Raw genomic sequence first — 18,059 nt, 5'->3', positions numbered from 1 at the left:
TTTTTAATGGTCTGTGGATTCATGCCCTCAGACTGAATGTAGTCCAAATGGGGACGGTGCTAATGATGCCCTGGTCTTCCCTCATTAGGACAGCCCAACAAATAGAGAAGGATATCAGGGTTTATTCTAACAGGAGAAATCCCATAGCATTTTCCTTCTGTGACCACCTCACTCCTCTCTATTAAATCAAAGATATCTTCTGATTGATCCCTAGTTTCCTAGACTATAATACTAGAAAGAGGAGCTTATTTTTCATTGCTTATCATCCTTCTAAGTCTCAGTTAGAGGGGATAAGGGAGGAATATAACTACTACTGACTTAACATTTCTGTCTTACTTCATGGGATAAGCTGAATAGATCCAAATATATTATTAATCAGATCATGTTGACTGTACAGACTTATTTATGAATTCATAGGACTCTAAGACCAAAATATACTTACTCTCCAAAGCCTAAACATAGTAATAGAAAACTTGCTTCTATTTTTTATTTTTAAATTAATTTTACTTCTTAAGGTAGTTAATACATTTACAGGGTACAATAATCAAAACTACATAAAAAGAATATTCTTTGAGAAGTCTCAATCTCTTCTTTTACCACCTGGCTGTACTCAACATTGACCCTAAAATACCAAGTATGAGGGAACTTATGATGTAGATTCTGCCTAGAAGTAGGAAAGCCAATTTTGCCAATTCAATGAGTTCATAGAACCTGAGTCTCAATACACAAAGCATGGTAACTATTTAATCAGACGCCAGATGATTAACACTACTATATACTTGGAAGAAATTGAACACATGATTTAAAATCTACTTGACAAACTCCCACTTACTAATGGTTACTTTTATAATACACCCAAATATGTAGTTACCATATTTTTCATTTTCTTCCTAATGCAAGCTAATACATTTTCAGTAGTTGAACACTTGAAAATCAAGAGGATTTTATTTCACTTCTACCTATTTGCTGAATTACTATGATGAAACAGTAAGAAAAAAAAAGAACAGAATTAGATTTAGTAGAAACAACTACGAGATGGGGAATTTATTAAGGCAAAACCAGAGTGGGCCAAGCTGTCATCAGGCTGAAAGCACTTAAAAAGCAAAGGCTAGGACTTCAAGGTATACATGAACGGAGAGCTGAATGTAGCTAACAGAAACCCAGGATACAACCTTCTAATCCACAACTCTGAAGAGGTTAAGGATAAATGTGTTGACTTGGCCCTCCATGAAAAAAGCAGGTGATCTGATCTGCCTTACCAAGGACCAGAATAGATGCTTGATACCTCATGCAACACAAGAGAACTCCATGGCTTGAGAGACATGAAGCTGTTCATTAGTCAAACTTTATAAGCCCCAAAGTATTAAAATCCCAGGCCACCTGAAGTGTGAAATGACTAACAGTAGCAACACATCCCAATACTAACTGTTCTATGGCGGTTGTAAAAAGTATGCCTTTACTGTTCTTAAATCTCACCTTAGAGTAGAGCATGCTTTGGGCTAAAATTATCCCTGGGCTCTCAGTAATCCCAATTGACGTCAACACTCGAAAATGGCAGGAAACTGGAGGAAATAGTCCCTGCTCTTGGTTGACTGTAACCTGCTCTTTCAAAAGCCTGGGGCATCCTGTTCCCTTGCAGAGAGGGAAAGGAAAGTACATTCAGCGTGAGGATGCTGATATGCTCTAGGAAGCTGCTAGAAGTCACAGGCACCTCTCTGGCTTGGTAAAGTATACTTCTGGGTCTGAGCAGGAGGAAAAACCTACTCAAGGACAAACCTGGGCTTCTTGTGTCACATTTAAAATCACAGGGCGCATCTGAACTTGAATTTACCTGTAAGGGTTTTGCTTGTCTTTCTTTTGGCTCAAGCCTTGAACAACTGATATTCAAAAGACAAAGAGGGGAGAAAATGCTTCATATGAAGAAGAAAGGTCCCTTTCTTTGAGGTTGCTGCTGCAGGTGCTCTCACAAAGAACAAGAGTGGGTAATGAACCTCGGCACATTGCACCCAGGCACTAATCCTGGGACAGCTACCATCACACACTGAAACGTTAAGCCATGGACTGGAGAAAATATTTGCAACACCTATGACCAACAAAGGCTGAATGGCCAAAATATACAAAGAATGCCTGCAAATAGATGAGGGGGGAGAAAAAAAAAGGAGCTAATTTTAGAAATGGGCAAAAGATGAACTGGTCCCTTTGGAGGACAAGGAAAGGCCGTATGGTTGGCCTGGGCTTGCTGGAAAAGGCTGGTATGAGTAGGTCAGAGCCAAGCATCTGTGTCAATGCCACAAAGCTGGAGGGTCACCATGCCCAGGACCTGCAGATCCTGTGGGAGATACCAAGGCTGACCTCCTGGTGGCTTCTCCTGGGCTCCAACCACGGCTCTTCCCCAAGAACACTACTGCAGGAGCACTTTGAACAGGGCTGCATGGTGATAAACCTGGAAGTGCTAATGTGGTTCCTGACTCAGATACTCCAGCTCCAGTCAATGTTAGGAATTCTACTCACTCAGTTCCCTAAGAGTCAAAATTAGATCAGAAACATTCCAGAAGTCAGAACTCAGCATTGTAAACCAACTGAGATCTGAAGTAGACAGCTGGATGGGAGAACTGATCTATCAAATCCCCTAATCTTTTGATATATGTCCCAAACACATGGAAAGTTATGGGGAAAAATATAAAAGTAAATGCAAAAAAAAAAAAAGCCTTTTAAAATTGCGAACACTCATTTTCCAGAGATAAAACTTTATTTAAGGCATCAAGCAATATACTGAAAGAGGTGAGTCATGCACAAGTAATGTCCTTATTTCCATAATTGTACATTTGATACTTTCTGCCCTCTTAAAAAGGGTGCGTAGTGAGCAAAGATGAGAAGCATACAGCTTTTAAACATAACCATACAATATAAGTGTTTAAGAAAGTCTTTAAATTTTGTTTTCCTTGTCTGAGAGGAATTTCGATTTTATTTCAGAAAACCAAAACAAACTAGTTCTTCTACTGAGGATGAAATTTCTCTCCAGAGTTATTTATGAAATAATGCAGCTGCCTTTCTCTTTAAAAGGATTCTTGTCTTCTGGAATTCCTTTCACCAGAGGATCCTCTCCAGAACGTTCTTCAATGTAGTTCTTTATTTCTTCGGAACATTTAGACACCTTGAGAAAAAAAAAAAAAAAAAGAAGAATGAATTAGGTCAGGATTGTCTACACTCTGTTACCACCCTTTAGTGAAATTAATATAATTGAGTACAGCTAGCATTTAAAAAAATGAAATAGTATAAAGATATTAGCACAAAGCATGTATAATATATATATGCTATACATGAATGACAGAGTCATGTAAAATATATTTCTATGTTGAGGGCCAAAAAGCTTGAAAGTCACTGTACTGAATAGATCTTCCCCAGCAATTTCTATCCATTGTGCCTCATATGATTTCCTTCCTCTACTATAACACAATTATGATGTGTCCATAATATTTTAGGATCTAAATCAAAGTGGGGTATCCCACTTTCAATTTCCCATGCTAATGAACAGGTGCAGTAATAGATAATCCCTAAATGTTTTGGGCTGTGCCCTGCCAAAATTCTCACTTAATATGGGTGTGTACCTTGTTCTGCAATTTTACAAAATGATAGAAACATTGGAGAAAGTCTGATCTGGGAGGCTGAAGTTGCCCAATCATACCATTTGTGTCTCTATTCTGAATTCCTTCCTATTGCTTGAGGGCAATGATCCTAACAAAAGATTTATTTGAGGTTTATTAGGCTTATCTGAGATTCTGGTGTTTATGTAATTAGTTGAAACTCTTTCTGCAATGGAGAAAGGATTGAGAAGTTTTTTCAAAAACTCTGTCCTTCAGAGATAGGTTGCAAGAGTGAGTTTAAAAAAGAAAAAGCAATAAAAAAGAAAGGGAAAAAAAGGATTAGTGTCTTAATGAAGGCCTGCATTGCTAAGAAGAAATTAGAAGTAAAATTAGCAGAAGCTCCAGCAAATTCTAATAGAGACCTCTTAACTCTAGGAAACTGTTCCCATTGAATTTATACTCTAGATTAGCAATCCTCAAATTGTTTTAATAGTGATCACTAAAATATGTTTGCATATGTATCCCAAAATGTTTATAATTATAAATAACGTGTAATTATTTGCTTATAAATAAGTACAGATGCTACTGTGTTAATAACTAATGTGTAATTATAAAACATGAACAGGAAATTGTCAAAAGATGAGATTTAAATCTAATCAAAAGTAGAAATTTTAATATTTTACTCCCATGCGCCAAATACTCTTCACACACAATGTGAAGACCACTGTTCTAAAATTTAAAACTAGGTGATGGTAGTTATAGGACTTAAAATGTAGTGAAATAAAAATCTTTTCAAGGTTTTTCAGGTGCCATTCTCTCAGGTAACAATCTCTCTGATTTGTTGCTGACATTTATAGTGCACACATTTTATGTGTTGTCAGAAGTACAGATGCAAGGTAATCATAACATGGGGTCTGTCTCCCCAGATATTTGTGGATAAGATTAGAGTTCCCCCAAATGGTATCTGTTCTTTTTTAAAAAAAAAAAAAAAGAAAAAAAAAGATTTTATTTATTTATTCAAGAGAGACACACAGAGAGAAGCAGAGACACAGGCAGGAGAAGCAGGCTCCCTGCGGGGAGCCCGATGTGGGACTTGATCCCTGGACTCGGGGATCATGACTCGAGCCTAAGGCAGGCACTCAACCTTGGAGCCACCCAGGCGTCCCAGTATCTGTTCTTACAGAGCCTTCTTCATTAGTTTCCCAAAAAGATCTGTAACCTCCTAGAGAATAATTACTCCTCGGAGCATTTCCTTCCATGATCAAGAAGATATGTTTGAAAAACAATTAGCTGGAGCCAGAATTCAGCCTATGAATTCTGTGTCCTTGGCCTGAGCAGAGCACACATCTTAGCCATGAACAATTTATTGACAGAATAATGAACTAGGCGTCAGAACGCATGTGTTTTAGTACATGCCCTATCATTATCTCTGAGGTCTTGAATAAGGAGGTACTTAGTCTCCTTGGAATTCAAGTTATTCATCCTTAAAAGTGAGAGCACTGAATGATCCCTAAGAGCCATAATGATTGTATAGCACTAATACTCTATAATTCAAAGTGTGCAATAATATATGTTTGCATATTATTATTAGGATTTAGAAGTCTCTCCTTGTAATCTCCTAAGGCTATCTTTGAGGGCTTTTTTTTTTCTCCCTTTGGCATACACTGGAAAACTGATCCAGCAGGGTGTGGCAGGGAGGAACAGCTAATGAATGATACCTTTAATTTCTACACTGTCAGCTGCATCCAGGCCCCTGCCCAATTTCTGATTTGAAGCTTAAAATACCTAGAAGACACTTGTCTCTTTTTTCTCCTGTAAGTTCTGCACATTCCAGTATCAGGGTATTCCAACTTTGTTCAATGCTGCACTTCAGTATATGCGACTCTGTTTAATATGTAACCTCTAAGGTACATTGCGTGAAAAAACTCCAAGTGGCCAACACTTAGCCATCCACAAAATGGGTCTCTTAAAGTTTCAAGAAACTACCCTATTCTTTGGGTCCTGTAACTTTGTTTACTCCTTTAAACATAGTATTTTTAAAGCTTTAAAAAATGGATAGAAATAACTTTGCATTCCAAAATCTAGGGAGAATAGGGATTTGGAAGTGAAGGGTTAAATTTCAGAAAAGAAATATGTAAAGAGTAAAACTCAGAAACAACCGCATCTTCCAAATATCACTCATAATGTTCATACTGAGTGACAAGGCTCTGTCATAAATAGAATTACCATAACTGGATCAGGAAAGGAAGGGAGCGTATCTACTAAACCCGCTTAATCTCAATTGTTTTTCTTAAATTTTTCTTGTGTTAACCCATAGAGAAATGAAATTAGTTTAACTTTTTCTTGCTGTGGAGAAAGGAGTAGATCATTTCTTTTAAAAAATCTCTATACAAAAACCTCTTCCAGGACTGCCTGATTTGAGGGGAAAAAAGGAAGAAATGCATGCTCATATTACCAGTAAGACGTAAACAGTACAAAATCTCCAAGAAATTTCGGTGGAGACTTCTGAACACCAACGTATGTGTTCTCATTGAATTTGTAATCCACTTCAGTGGCCTCTAAAATTTTTAATCATGATCACTAAAACGAATGTTCATATGCACCTCAGTCTCATTATTTATAACCAAATGCAGATACTACTGGATTAGTTGACTGTGCATACTTACTAAACAAAATGGAAAGTAAAAAAGGGATGAGAGTTAACAAATAAGTAAAGATAGAAATTGTAATATTTTGTTCCCAAGCCCCAAGGAGCAGTTCATTGCATACCTCTGGAGAGGCCTGGTGAAATTCGAAATCGTGTCATTCAAATTACCTCAATTGTGATGAATTAAATAGTGATTTACAAAACCCCACAAACAGACCATTCTCTCCCATAATGAAAAAGACCAAGGAACTAAATAGCCATCCGCCTTCTTCCTACAATTTGGGTGTTTATTTTTTATTATTATTATCTTTTTTTCCAATTTGAGTTTTTAAAACCAACTAACAGCAGGCAGCGTTTTTGGTGCATTTCCCCAACGGGAGGCTCGGATGTTCTGCCCTTTCTCCTCGGACCCTTGCCTCTCCTTCACCGCCTGAGCTTCCCCCACGTCGGCTGGCAGTTCCCAGGTCCCACCGAAGCCCTACTTCAAGGGAAGCTGGGGGGAGGGACCCCAAAACAGCAAAAAAAAAAAAAAAAAAAAAAAAAAAAAAAAAAAAAAAAAAAAAAAAGCTGTACTGTTTTACTATAATACACCAGGGGAAAAACTGCCCTTGGTTCATTTCAGGGAAGGAAATATTCCGGGGCAGCCCTTTTACCTGCTGCCTCTGCAACTTCACTTCTTTGCGAAGTTGCTCAACTTCCATCTTCAGCTTTTCCTTTTCTGGCAGATCTTCGATGTGAAGGGCCGGCATCCTCGCCCCAGCCCCGGCCCGGGGACCGCTCCGCAAGGGGAGAGGCTGCGAGTGCAGCGGAGCCCGGGGCGCGTCCCGAAGGAACTGCGGGGCCCGCGCACCCCGCCCGCCGCCCCGCCCCGCCCCGCCCGCCGCCCCGCCCCGCGCGCCCCGCCGCGCCCCCCGCGCCCCGCCGCCTCGGGTCGGCCCCGGCTTTCCCTCCGCGCGCCCGCGGCCCCAGCCGGCCCGGGGGCGGGGGGGGGGAGCCCGAGCGGCCCCACGCGGCCGGACCCCGCCACGCCCCCGGGGGACCCCCCGCGCTGCGGCCGGCGCTTGGGGCCGCGCCAGCCCACTTTCCCGCAGAAACAAGTTTTACTTTTTGTTCCTTTTTTTTTTTTTTTCCTCCCCGTTCCCAAGTCACATCCGGGTTTTGTTCGCGAAGCAAGAAAAGGAGGACCCTACCCGGCAGGAAACGACCGTCCTTCACCTCTAAGAGTCGCACCGACGTGCGGCCTGTTATTTCCCCGGTTACGGCCATATGCGCTGTGGGAAACGTGGGCGCAGGCGGAGAGGCCCAGGAGGAAAATGAAACTGAGCTGTAATGTCAGAAGCCACCCAGCGGGCCTGTTGATGCGCATCCACCCGGGCTGGTAAATGCCTGAAACATATTGACGCATTTGGGGGTCACGGGGGCATCGGGACCCGAACGCTGCGCACCACTTGCACGGCCGGTTGCTGACGTTGATACACCGTCTGCACCCCCAGCAGGGTTCTTATTGTTGCTTCAGGGGAACGTTTTGAAACGATTTGGAGGATACACGGATGATACTAGAGAAGACAGAAGCAGGAATCTTAAGAGTTCTTACCACAAAGTGTGTCTCCACTTCCCATCAACCGGGGTTTGGGTGACAGTTGACACCAAGGGTTGTGAACTCCTGACTCCAGTACCTCCCTGGGTGTAGGCCGCGGATTGACTCAGTGCTGGTGTCTCTACCTTCACTCAGCGTTGGTGTCTCCACTATCTGCAAAGCAGGATTCATCTTGCTGCCATTTCGGAAAGGCAGGAAAAGTGTCTGATGTGACATGCGTTTACCTGCAACATAAAGTTTCCCTTTGACCATAAACTAAAACCTTGTTAATGATACTTAGTAGACTAGAAGAAAAATAAAGCATGAATTTAAAAAACCTTTCCCAGCAGTCAGATATTTCTCTTTTTGGAGATCACCTCCTGCCTACGGAGTCAAATTCAAGTTACAGGTGGTAGCATGAACTCAGTATTTCAGGGTACCTGGCCTTAGAACCCAAAGCCACTCCCTATTTTGTAAGCACAGATTTTTAGTTGTTCATCATTTCTCTCTACATTCTACTTGATTATCCTCAATGAATATATTGGAAGGAGAAGAACAATGAGCTGCTTGATGAGTACTCTGGGTCTAGTCCCAGCTTTGCCACTGACAATCACTGGAAAAATCACTTAGTTTTTACTGGATTTTGGCTTTCTTATTTATAAAATATTGATGGGGAAGGAGAATAGCAAATTAGCTAAGGTATGTTTTGTTTCTAATTGTATTTATGTGTCCACATCTGATAAGTCACTTTCACAAAGAAAATTGTTAAGGAGCTTCTTTTTCTGTATTTGAAATACCACACATTCCAGGATCTCCCAGGCTCAAAGAAGTTAAGTCAGCTGCCAGAGTTTTCCCCTGTTAGTAAGTGGCGAGCCAAGACAAAAAACTCACATCTGTCTCCAAAAGCAATTCATATTTTTTGATTCTCCATTGCTTAGTTTTTAAAAGTTGGTTAAAAATAACTTAAATAAGTTAGTGAAAGTAGTTAACATGGCCCAAATTAAACAAGTGCAGAGCCCAAATTAAATAAGTTGGTTAAGTAACTTAATGTTGTCTGTTCCAGATCATAAAAATAGAATTATTTTGGCCTGGAAATTTCTTCTGTATGAAATCATCTAGTTCCATGCAGTGATAAATAGTTATAAATCCGTAGTGGTTATTTAACTTCTTCCACAGTATTATGAGACTTAAATTAGAGATGAAATATATATTAGCATACTATTTTTAGTTTTTGTTCTTATAAAATAATGCATGCCTCTAATATATTAACTGATTAAAATGAATTAGGAAATGCTGAAATCCCATGATCACACAGCATTCTGAAAAATGTCTTGTTTGGTTTTAAACGGTAAAATAATGAGAACACTTTTCTTTTTAGAAGAGCATGTAGCCCCTATCCCTAAGCATGGAATTTACCTCTTAGAGAGCAACCATGGTAAACAGTTTCTTGTGTATTCTCACAGAAATGTGCTATCATCAAAATTTTTTGGATAAAGTTTGAAATCCATACTACTTATATCCAAATGTCATGTTAGCTTTTTACTTATATTTTACATATGACCTGTAATAAAAATTGTTTTACAAAATAGTATGTGTACAAACCATTCTGCAATGAAAATAACAGACATAATCAGAAAATAGCCTTTTTTAGCCCACTGTCTTTTCACAAATGTTTTAAAGAAATTTGCTTAAGAAAATTAACCATGTGGTTATTTCTACCTTTAAAGTATGAAAGAGCAAAGACTATGAAATATTTACCTTGATATACAAAAAAAAGAAAAAAGAAAAGAAAAGAAAAAAGAAAATCAATACAATTCTTGACCACTTTTCTGATGTATTTAGTATGTTGTTGAAAAATCCATATAAAGGAAACTGTATAAGAAAATATTGAGGGCAGTTATATTGTAGTTGATTTAATTCTCGGTTGAAATAAAAAAGACCGGGGTTCTGGTCTTACTCTATCTTGTGATCTTTTTTCAAGACATAGGTACTCTCTGCCTTTGTTTTGTTGTTGTAAATAAACTGGGTTATTTCTCAAATTCTGCTCTTTTAGAATTTACAAAGTTAATGGTGACTGATCAGGCCATTAAAATGATGGTTTTTAAGGAACATATTTAACACATTTGATACACTCAATTCACTTTGTTTTAGTTCAATTTTTTATAACAATCACATGGAACATTTCACAATCTAACCCATTCCATGAAACTATGTATGTAGCTTCCTTTTCTAGGTGAAGATAATGTGAAGTTACAGAATGATTTATGTCATCCAATGCTCCAATCACCTTAACAGCTACTTATAATTTATATCAAAATGATTTATCAATTCTGCTCTACAAGACTTTAAGTTCCATTATAATTGGTCATTCCTATTACTCTGTTTTACTCTTTTCCTCATGTTAATACATTCTTTCAGAATTGAGCAAGTTTGATATTAGCCTTGTTTTGAAATCTGGGTAAAATCAAATCAATTAAAATTAAAATAATAGTGAGAGTTTTTTTTTTTTTTTCTTGCTAAAGGTTAAACTCACCTATGTGTACAAAATACCTCAAGGTGCAAGTATCTCAACTGATAAATTATAGTAACCTATTCTCCTTGCTGGTACCAGGAAATTTTGTGGACAAGCCAAATGCTAAGGCTACGTATAGTGTTTCTATACTCTGTAGTCTTACCTCATTCCGTTTAACCTAGGTTAAAAAACGTAATAACTTCTGGGGGGAAAAAATCACTCCCTGTTGTAGCTATATAGCCTGTGGGATAGTCATGATCTCACATCCTTCTTCCTAGACTATCTTTCTTTATATACGTCCTTTCTTATTCCAACTCCTACAAACAGTCTGTATTTTTCAGTAACAGAAATGTTACCCTACTTTTGATTTATTCCCTAGTTAAGCTAATAAGAATTCTGAATTATCTAATATAAAACGTACTGTCCTTTCCTGCTTTTAATTGAACACTTACTAAGTCAATTCAATTGTAGAGACAATTTATTAGTTGATATGGCAGTTTCAAAGATTAACAGAGCTTCTGGCTTGGGAAATTTACAATACAGAATTGAGAGTAAGACAACCACACAGATGATAATGAAAGGAGGCAAAGCAATGTTAAAAGGGTTACAAGATACACAGAATACTCTTGGGATGGAGTGAGGGACAGAGGAGATAGTTTATAGCAAGCCTCAGAAAAGGAGTAGGATTTCAAAAGGCTGAGATGAGTTAGAACAGAGGGACATTTCAGGTGGAGAGGTCAGTCTGACTAAATGGAAGAAGGTGGGGAAATAAGGTGTCAAGTCAGGGATATTTGACACTTAATTTTGTTGACTATAGAAAGTCTCCAGGGTTTATTATAATAGAGGACATTTATTGGGTTTTTATCTATATCTGTCCTAAGTGATTTTAAATTTTTATGTAAGAATCCATTCTATTCTCTCCTTTTATATGTGAAAAACACCCTGATGTTCCCAGAGTTGAAGTAGAAAAATGGCAAGTCAGGGTTTTGACTTAGAATCATCTGCTTCCCAAATCTATCCAGTGTTAGAGAAAAGCTAGAGATTTTGGGTAGGACCATACATGTTACTAAATGCTGGCAAAGACTATACTTTTTTTTAATCAGGGGAAAAAGAAAATAAAGGGAACACTTAATAAACACTAAATTGCACATAGAAATATCTTTGAGATAGACCACAATTAAACAAATTAACAAGTAAAGTGTATAGTACGCTAGATGGTGATGGGTGCTATGGAAGAAAAGAGAGTGGAACGTGGAGAGAGGAAGTGCTAAGGAATGGTTGGAGAAGAGTTTTGTCATTTGAAAGAGGGGAAAAGAGCATCTCCTGAGGAAAAAAATAAGAAGCTCCGAGTTGACCCTGGAATCTGTTAAAAGCACATTTGATATGTGGTAGAGTGTGTTGTTAACCACTCAGCCAGAGACTCAGAGTCTACACCTGAAAAACTTGCCAACTCCTTTCTTTGAGCCGAGATTTTCTGTTTCAAAATAAAGGGGTTGGACAAGAGTCAGTAGATCTTTGTTGAGCATTTACTACGGCCAGGGTGCAAAAGTACCATGCTGGGAGCCAAACTTGGGACGACCTGGAGATTCCCTTCCAGACCAAATATTAGGTAATTCTTCTTTTTAAAAAGAATGACAAGCAATTAGCATTTCATTGTATTCTGATCACTGACATATCCACAACCAGCACTGTAAATGTGAAATGGCAACAAGGAAACACAACAAAAACAGTTTCTGAGTTGGGGTAATTGGTACTCATCATTTGTTACAGAAGCAGAGGCAAAATATCTTAGTCATTAGTGCAATGGTAGTGAATTTTGGCTTATGTCAACTCAATAAGACACCAGGAGGAAACTGATTAGCCGGATGATGCAGAAGATGGCTGTTTTTTCTATCATCTTGCTTTTGCACTGCTGTAGGAAAAAGGATAGTACTGATGAGGATCTTCTTAGGGATGGGATGGAACAGCATGTATCTCAAAGGATTCTGGCTATTTATCCAGGTTCTTTCTTGGTAACAATACTAATTACACCTACTGGGTCTTCCTGTGTGTCATGCAGTATGCTAAGTGCCATAATCACCCTAGGTAATATTTAACCCCTGTGAAAAAGGGGATAGAACCATTATTATTCCTATCCTACTGTGGAAGAAACTGAGATTTAGAAAGATTAAGTAATTTATTCAAAGTCAGGTAGGCAATAAAAATGCCCGAGCCAGAACTCTCTGGCTTCTTATAACCTTGACTCTGGTGCTGGGTAAACCGACTGTGCCTTCAGACCGCAGACCTACTCTTAATCCAGTTGGTATTTCGGTAAAAAGTTACATCATCGGTAACAAGTAAAAATGGTAAGAATGTAGGAAGAGGTCAATGTTAAAACCCTCACTGATGACTGAGGTTTGAGAGAGCAAGGGAAACAGAAAGCAAAACATCCACAATGAAAATCTTCAGAGCACACATTCTGCCAAGAGAGATCTTCCATGAGTCAAAAGAATAGACTTCCTAATTCTGTGAGCAAGAGAAAGGTTGGAAAAAATATAAGGCTAACCATGACATATCCTGCTGGAATATTAGTAGTGCTGAAAGAGAAGTTAAGAAACATAAACCATTAACTATATACTGGCAACTGGAATAATACAGACTCATTCATAAAACATAGTAGTTATTGGTTTTTGTTTGTTTGGGTTTTGGTGGGTTTTTTGCTTGTTTTTGAGAGAGTGAGAAAGAGCACTGAATGGGAAGGGGAAGAGAGAAGGGGACAGAGAAAATCTCAACAGTCTCCATACCCAGCACAGAGCCCAGTGTGAGGTTCAATTTACAACTCTGAGATCTCGACTTGAGTAGGGGTCGGACACTTAACTGACTGAGCCACCCAGCTGCCCCCATAGTAGTTACTCTTAAAGAAAGGGGTCAATCAATATTTATTGTCAATTATGTGTTAAAACCCTGTGCTAAATACTTTAAGAAAAAACATAGATTTGTGCATTATCACATCCCAAATTTTATTAAAAGTTTATATTTATAAATTAAAAGGTTATGTACATGCTTAATAGTATTATTATAGATGACCAAAAATTAGTACTGTCATTAAAACTCAAGCTATTCCAATGAACTTTTTTTTCTTATGAAATCACACAGCCTCCTTTGAGCTCCTTGAAGGGATTTTTGTCCTCTGGGATGCCCTTTACTAGTGGATCTTCCCCAGATCTTTCTTCAACATAATCCCTTACTTCTTCACAACATTTGGAGACCTTAAAAGAAAGGAGAAAGAAATGACACATTTGGTTTAATACAGAATACTATAGCATCCAAGAACGTATTATAATTTCTGTGATCTTTTTAATCGTGGTTCTGCTTTCCACCAATGCATATGTACTTTCTAGGAGAGAAGAAGAAACAGCTGCTCTTCTTTCTGTCCTCCTGGACATCTCAGGCAAAGGATAACCATCTGGTCACACTCCAGCTAAAGGCTCTCAGTAGACACAGCCTTCAGCTTCTCTAAAGGAGATCAGAACAGGGATCAGAACATAGCTGGCAACAGAAGTCAACAGTGTCACCAGAGTGAACATTGATTAAATCTTTTTCCTCATTCCAAAAATGTGACCTGTAAGGGTGGAAGGAATGAATAATTTTTGAATTCCAGACTTATCACCACTCCTGAATTCTCAGAAGTATATACATGTAATTTTATTTTAGAGTCTTTTACAATGATTGATCATGACAGTACATTAGAAGTTGAGCTCCAATGGGTCAAGGACCTTTGGCTGATTTGTTCACATGTACCCAGGCATCCAGAAGAGAGACTGTAGTCAGCTGGTGCTCAGTAAACAAGTATTTGTTGAACTACATCATTATTTGTGTTTATGAACTTGCTCCTCAATCATCTGCACCATTGTAGTAATGACTTCATGAAAAACCAGGCTTTAGTATTTTAATGGACTCAGCCAGAGCTTAAATGGCCCATGTGCCACTTAACACACGTTTTAGAAAGAATCAAGGTTCTATAACATACATAAATATAAATGTGTATATACACATAAGAGCAAATAATTCATTTCCTTTAACTTTCAACTTTTCACTTAACTTACGATTCATGACATTGACGTGAAACTAATTCACTTCTGGCAGTCCACTAGGTGACCATTCCATAAGCTATTTATTGTTTTTTTTTAAATAAAATATTTATGCGATTTTTGTATGCAAATTTCCAGGAACATTAAACATAAGATTATAACTCTGCAAATTCATTATCGACATATTAGGAAACGTCATTTCTAACTGGAGCAAGGCATTGGTTAGGTGGCTTCTTCATATGATGATACTTGTAGTTTATACACAATTCTGAAATATGCAGTAATTTAGATTCACATTTTTTCCTTCTCAAAATTCAAAATTAAGATTTAGGTTTGCTTTTTTCCCACTTCTCCAAACACCAACTGCTTTGGCCCCAACCAGGTGTCAGGAATAGAGGCTTAATTGCTGTCCTAATTCTACAGTCAGTGAGGGGTGGTTTTGACAATGTCTACCTAGGATCCGAGGCTATACGGAGTAATAAATTACCTAAAATCCTATGTGAGTATGTGCTCAAAAATTACTTTAGTGAGGCTTATTATAAGTATTTATAGTTTAATATAGGATTACATGGCATGGTGGAAAGCATGGACACTGGATTCAGGGCATCCCCGGTTTGAATGTTGGATTGGCTGTTTATCATCATTTATTAAGAGAGTTCCTCTACAATTTAGTTACTTTGTCTATGAAAAAGGAAGAACAACACTGGTTGCATTAAGTGCCTATCATACAACAAATGCTAGATCAAATGGTGGCTATTTTTGGCTATTACTACAAAGATTATCTTTAGTCTTTGCCTATTGCATTGACATGCATTCGTTGTAAATCTGTCAGCTTTAAAAACTGTATGCAATGAGATGTGTTACTCTGACAGTACTAGTTCCTTGATAGCAAAATAAGTTGAGGCATAGTATGAACTACGATATATACATATATATCAATAATAATTAAAAAGTAATAATAATAGTGGAAAGTACTTGCTACGTCCTAAGTATTATTCTCTGAGCTTTGTATATATTATTCCATTTATTCCTCCCAATTGCTCTCTGACTTAGATGTTGTTGCTATTCCCATTTTGCAGAATATATCTCAGGTGAGTGTTCCACAGGGAGAAAGCTATGAAGTAGAATCTGAACCAGGGATATGGTTCCAGTGTCTACCTGGACCATACTATAAGGACGCTATGCCATCCTGCATCAGAACTATAAGTACAGGACCTAAAATGTGTGTGTGTGTGTGTGTGTGTGTGTGTGTGTGTGTGTGTGTGTGTGTAGTTTTGGCAGTCTGGTATTAAGTTAGTTTGACTTCCAAACGCAAGAAGATTTTGAGTAGCAGGGAAAAGGACCCCCAAACTAATAGGTGGTGATGTATGTGATGTTTACACAAAATAAAAATTCCCAGATAAGCTTGCCACAAATGAATAATAAACATGAATATAATCAAATTGCCTTCAAAACAACAATCCTGAGTAAATAAATAATGAAACAGCATTTGGATTTTTCAAGTCAGGAAGAAAAAATAACTTTATTTATCCCAAAAGTTTATTTTTTCCCAAATTATAAAGATAAAGATTTTAACTGTTTTGTTATGCATTCCAAGCTTCCAGTACTGTGTATATATATTTAATTTTATTTTTACATCAAAATGTTTTGCCTGTATGGAAAGAGCAACAGGGAAGTTTGAGACAATCATAAATAGAAAAGAAGCCAAAATTCCAATTATTATTGGGAGTAAGAGTCTTGAGCAAAGTATGAAGATAATACAAATTCCTTTTTTTCCGCTTTGGCTTAATAAAATGATTTTTTGAAAAAACATATGAGATACTCTTATCACTCATGGAGGAGTTTTTGTTCTACTTACTTTCCTAAAATGAAGAGGTCTAAAATACATATCTATATTTTCCAAGCTTCAGTCACTGTTTGTTTGGAGGAAGCTTATTCCTTTGCCATTTCTCTCCTTTTAATGGCAGAGAACTCTTGGTAACCATTTCCAAGATCTTTTAGATGTTTTTAGGAGGAATGAGGGAGTTCTTGTGCTTGAACTCATTTTTATTTGCAAAGAAGGAATAGAATGTACTCATTCGGACTAGCCATGACAGTGCTGGAGGAGATGAGGTCTTGGCTAAAAGTATTTAAACATCAAAGTATTGCATTAAATAAAGAGAAACTTATCAGTTTAGAAAAGTAAAAACAAAATGCTTATATGCATTGCTTCATTTTACTGCTTAAAATACAGACTTGGTGTCATTCTTCATTTCCTTTTTCTTTCTCTCTCTCTCTTTTAAGACAACTCCACAAAACCGGAAAAACATTTTTAGTTTAGTGGTCATTAAAAAAAAAAAAAAAAAAAAGGCTAAGGGCTGGATTTGGCCCATGGAAAATAATTTGCCAAACTTCTAGAGTCTAAGTCAAGAGATAATTATGATCATTAATTTTCTTAATACCTGATGAATTTTTTACCTGAACCACTCATTTTTAACTACATTGAGCCTCTCCAGTGAATGGCATGGGGGAGGACAAGCCATTTTCCCTCTACTCTTTTAGGCTCTTGGTTGAGACACTGCTGTTAGTAAAAAAAGGCAGATTAACAGGAGAAGAAACACATAGAAATTTAATAGCATGTATACCTCTTGTGTACATAGGAGAGACCCAAGAAAACAAAGTAACTCTGAAATGGCCTAAGACACCCCCTTAAACATCATCTCCAGCTGAAGACAAAAGATATCGGGAACTTGGGTGGGGGAAAGCCAATTATGGGAGGTTTTCAGGAAAAGTAGTCAGTAAAATTCCACTTATATCAACCATATTTAAGTCTTAGCTTTCTCTAATTATAAGAGGTTCTAAAGATTTAGAGTCATTCTTCTCTTTCTGGTACAGAGAGGGAGATACCCTTATAAATGGAGACTTGTCTTATAATTGTAAATATCTCTTACAGAAGGGCAACTTTTACTTAATTTCCAGATATTCTCTAATATTTGCTGTTTCTTAAAAATAATCAGCCTAAAATAATACTTATGTCAAGGAGGTATATGTTGGGGTGGCAAATTCTGCTCCCCTGCAACAGTTTCTGACCTGGTAGTCCTACCATATCTATAGTTTAAAATAAAATTCAAAAGAGAGCAGCAGTTTACCAGCATTCTTTCCAGGGTCACTTCTTTCTTGAGCTGGTCAACTTCCATCTTCAATTTGTCCTTTTCTGTCAAGTCTTCAATATTAATCACTGGCATCTTTTGCCTGCTGAAAAAATAGACAATTCATACACCCAAATTGCTGGGCATGCTTCAGTCAATATTAGCCAACCCTTCCCTCAGCACTTAACTTACTAAGTGAACTGTTTCTTTGCTTTAGCTTTCTATGATAACTGATTTCTTATGAATGGTCTCTGAACAATTCTAGCACTGCACACTAGCCTTGCAACTTTAAAGCTCTTTATAATCTTCACTAATATGATTAAACCAAGCATTTGACTCTAAACACCTGCTAGTAGGTTTGTGGGGAGAGGTCAGTTTAGTCAGTATATAATCTTAAACATCCAAAGCCTCTCCTCTTCCTTGCTTTTTTTTTTTTTTTTTACATAGTGTAAAAGTTTGGGTTTCTGACCCTCATCTCCAACACCAAACCGCTCCATCATATGATTAATGCCATTTAAGTTAGTTTGAGGTCATTTTGAGGA

At 37.8% G+C, this 18,059-nt stretch overlaps 2 protein-coding genes across 2 annotated transcripts; both read right to left on the bottom strand.

Moving 5' to 3' along the window:
* Positions 1–2,727: 2,727 nt before the first annotated feature.
* On the bottom strand, positions 2,728–7,065 carry GNG11 (G protein subunit gamma 11). The gene is made up of 2 exons (XM_055307504.1): positions 6,885–7,065; positions 2,728–3,154 (listed from the first exon to the last, which is right to left on the bottom strand). The coding sequence occupies exons 1-2, from the start codon at positions 6,978–6,980 to the stop codon at positions 3,029–3,031; spliced, it is 222 nt and encodes a 73-aa protein (XP_055163479.1). The 5' UTR covers positions 6,981–7,065; the 3' UTR covers positions 2,728–3,028.
* A 6,373-nt stretch (positions 7,066–13,438) lies between these two features.
* On the bottom strand, positions 13,439–17,613 carry GNGT1 (G protein subunit gamma transducin 1). Its single transcript, XM_055307618.1, has 2 exons — positions 17,518–17,613; positions 13,439–13,567 (listed from the first exon to the last, which is right to left on the bottom strand). The coding sequence occupies exons 1-2, from the start codon at positions 17,611–17,613 to the stop codon at positions 13,439–13,441; spliced, it is 225 nt and encodes a 74-aa protein (XP_055163593.1).
* Positions 17,614–18,059: the final 446 nt, after the last annotated feature.

This window comes from Nyctereutes procyonoides, unplaced genomic scaffold (genome assembly GCF_905146905.1).
Source record: "Nyctereutes procyonoides isolate TBG_1078 unplaced genomic scaffold, NYPRO_anot_genome, whole genome shotgun sequence".
Taxonomy (NCBI): Eukaryota; Metazoa; Chordata; class Mammalia; order Carnivora; family Canidae; genus Nyctereutes; species Nyctereutes procyonoides.
Note: the sequence above shows the minus strand (reverse complement) of the source record. Positions and strands in the feature narration are given on the sequence as shown.

What these genes read in the sequence shown, in the direction of transcription:
- GNGT1 (XM_055307618.1), bottom strand. Translation starts at nt 17,613, where the DNA reads ATGCCAGTGATTAATATTGAAGACTTGACAGAAAAGGACAAATTGAAG. An exon ending in TGACCCTGGAAAGAATGCTG is followed by an intron (nt 13,568 to 17,517) that starts GTAAACTGCTGC and finishes CTTTCTTTTAAG; the next exon opens with GTCTCCAAATGTTGTGAAGA.
- GNG11 (XM_055307504.1), bottom strand. Translation starts at nt 6,980, where the DNA reads ATGCCGGCCCTTCACATCGAAGATCTGCCAGAAAAGGAAAAGCTGAAG. An exon ending in TGAAGTTGCAGAGGCAGCAG is followed by an intron (nt 3,155 to 6,884) that starts GTAAAAGGGCTG and finishes TTTTTTCTCAAG; the next exon opens with GTGTCTAAATGTTCCGAAGA.